General features: G+C 52.4%; 1 protein-coding gene across 1 annotated transcript in view; it reads right to left on the reverse strand.

Annotated features, from left to right (window-relative positions):
* Positions 1-1,797: 1,797 nt before the first annotated feature.
* The window catches only part of TRPC4AP (transient receptor potential cation channel, subfamily C, member 4 associated protein), a gene marked incomplete at its 5' end in the record, with an annotated part of 24,087 nt that continues 23,446 nt past the window's right edge, over positions 1,798-2,438 (reverse strand). Inside the window, 1 exon segment of the mRNA XM_009874355.1 lies at positions 1,798-2,226. Coding sequence (XP_009872657.1) covers positions 2,089-2,226 — 138 coding nt within the window.

The raw sequence follows: 2,438 nt of genomic DNA on the forward strand, positions 1-2,438 counted from the left end.
GCGCCAGGGAGGTGCGCCAGGAGCCCGAAGTGAGGCTGGTGAGAGCGCAGGACAGGGTGGCTCAGCCCCTCGCTGTGCGTGACAGAAATACAGAGCTGTGAACAGGACTCTGCAGGGTTGTAGCAGCAAGGGTTGGATGCACCAATTAACTAGACTAGGGAAAAGGCATCCCTTCACTGAAACGCCTTTTTTTTTTTAAGTTGAAGCGTTTATTTTAAGTGTACATCTATTACAGTTAAGAAGCAAAGATACACCAAGAACACAAATACCCAAGAACAAAAAAAAGCACAGATGAGAAAGAAATCAGCTCAGGGGAGGGAGGGGGCAGGGTGGGGGTGACCTGACAAAGAACAGAGTCGCAGCTGCTGTAGCGGGGGGCTCCCCGACCTGAGGGGTGCGACCGGGGTCACCTCACCTGAGCGAGGCAGAGCCCGCCTGGGGGCTTCAGCCCCCCAGGGAGGCACGTGAAGATCCCCGGGAGCTCCTGCGAGGCTCCGCGTTTACACGCACGCTCAGCAGCTCTGACCTCGCAAAGCAGCGCCTGCGAGTCCGCAGCAGGACACCCAAGAGAGAGAAAAGCGAGAGGAGAAGGGTGATTTTCGGAGAGGCAAGTCCTGCAGCCAGGGCTGGAAGCCTCAGTCGCTCCTCCAGGCCCCGGTGCAGGGAGCCTCCCAGCGAGTTCCATCCTGCCGCCAACGAGTAAGAGATGAAGCGCTACGGCTCTGGGACATCCTCGCCCCGGTCCCTCTGCAGAGCCTGCACAGAGCTGGAGTCAAGCCACCTCAGCAAATAAGTTAAGAAAACTCCAAGAAAAATGCAATGCACATTTTAAAGAAAACTCGGTTTCGTTCAGCTGGAGCCGCACGACGCAAATTCCTACACGTAAAACGCGGTGGCTCAGGCCTTCGGGGTGTTTTTCATTCCTGGGAATCCGTCTTGGAGCAACAATTAACGTTGGGTGAGCAGGCAGGGCAGGCGCAGGTTTGGCACTGAGGACTGCCAGAACCCCATTCCCCCTTTCCCAACATATCCTCCAAAGTTACTTTCAACCAGGAGTGTTTATTTCCACCATTTAACACATTCTGATTAAAATAGATCCAGGAAGAAAAAAAAACAACTGACACCTCCAGTAAATATTGCACTTCAAGATTAATGTGTGTGTTGATATTAAGGACTGAAAGCAGAGACTGACATAAGACTTCCAGGCATAGCAGGTTAGCATCAAGAGCAATGGTCCTGAAAAGGATTTTAAAACCAGATTAGTTACCCAAGAAGGGACAAGCCGCAAGTTTAAAAAATTAGTACATTTTAATGCTAGTGCTCTGTGAAAAAGCCAACCCCTGTTGCAATTCCATCGCTGCCGAAACGTCTCTGTTCTCTGCAGCGCTGTGAAATGCCTTCAGATGGGAAGGCTCTGCAGGAAAGACAGCAGGAGCAGAGGTTCTTCTAACGCACAGGGCAGATTTAGTACCAAATGATCCAAAAGTAGATGGTAAAGAGGTGACTGGAGCTAGGGCTCTCAGGAATTAAAAGCACACGCACGCACACACACACTCTAACCAACCCTAAACCCCAACACAAGAGTTCCACCTGCACGGAGTCCTCGGGGTGGCTCTGCACCCGGCTGGTGTGGCAGGGTCCCAGTTCGACCGGCTCCTTGGACCTCACATTTGGAGGGCAATGTCTGTGCTTTTTGACTCGCTAATTCCAGTAGCTGTGAAGGAGAGCCACAACTGAACTGGCACATACAGAGTACCCTCATCTGTCAGCAAAAAAAAACATCTCTGGGAGGAAAAGAATTTAAAAAAATTAAGAGGCTGCTTTTCGCAGGTAACTATTTTTATTCCAGAACAACTGGAAGATACACATCCCTGAATGTGTTGCCCAGAGAGCTTTCACGGTCTCATCTGTCAAGGGATCAGAGACAGGGACCAGGAGGGGGCCGGGGTTTTCACGATGCAGTAACGCTCCACGGTTCCAAAGCCGCACGCACACGCACACACACACACACTACACAGCGTATCCCTGAAAATCCACGGGCTGCGAGGTACCCTCCAAGCGCTGTCCATCGGAAGCCAGAGCGAAGAATTACTCCTCAGAAAAGTCTCTGTCAATGTCCATGTAGGCCTCGTCGATGTAGCTCACTATGGCACAGGGGGAGGTCCGGTCCGCACTGAGCAGTATAGATACAGTCTCTTTCCAGTAGGTAAAACTAATACAGGAGCTCTGCGGGAAGACACAAAGAGGCCGGTTAGCGCGGTCTGCAGGCACCCACACGCAGCAGAAGACACGGCCTGAAGGTGCTTGGCGCAGAGAACTGCAAATTAGCTCCTATTCAGCCCATTTTAACGCCCTGGATTCACCCTTCAGCCCACCCTCCCCAGGGCAGGGAGCAGAAGGGGGGACACCGAGCCAGCTGCGCCTTCTATGGCCACGCT

The sequence above is a fragment of the Apaloderma vittatum genome, unplaced genomic scaffold, assembly GCF_000703405.1.
Source record: "Apaloderma vittatum isolate BGI_N311 unplaced genomic scaffold, ASM70340v1 scaffold14368, whole genome shotgun sequence".
Lineage (NCBI taxonomy): Eukaryota > Metazoa > Chordata > Aves > Trogoniformes > Trogonidae > Apaloderma > Apaloderma vittatum.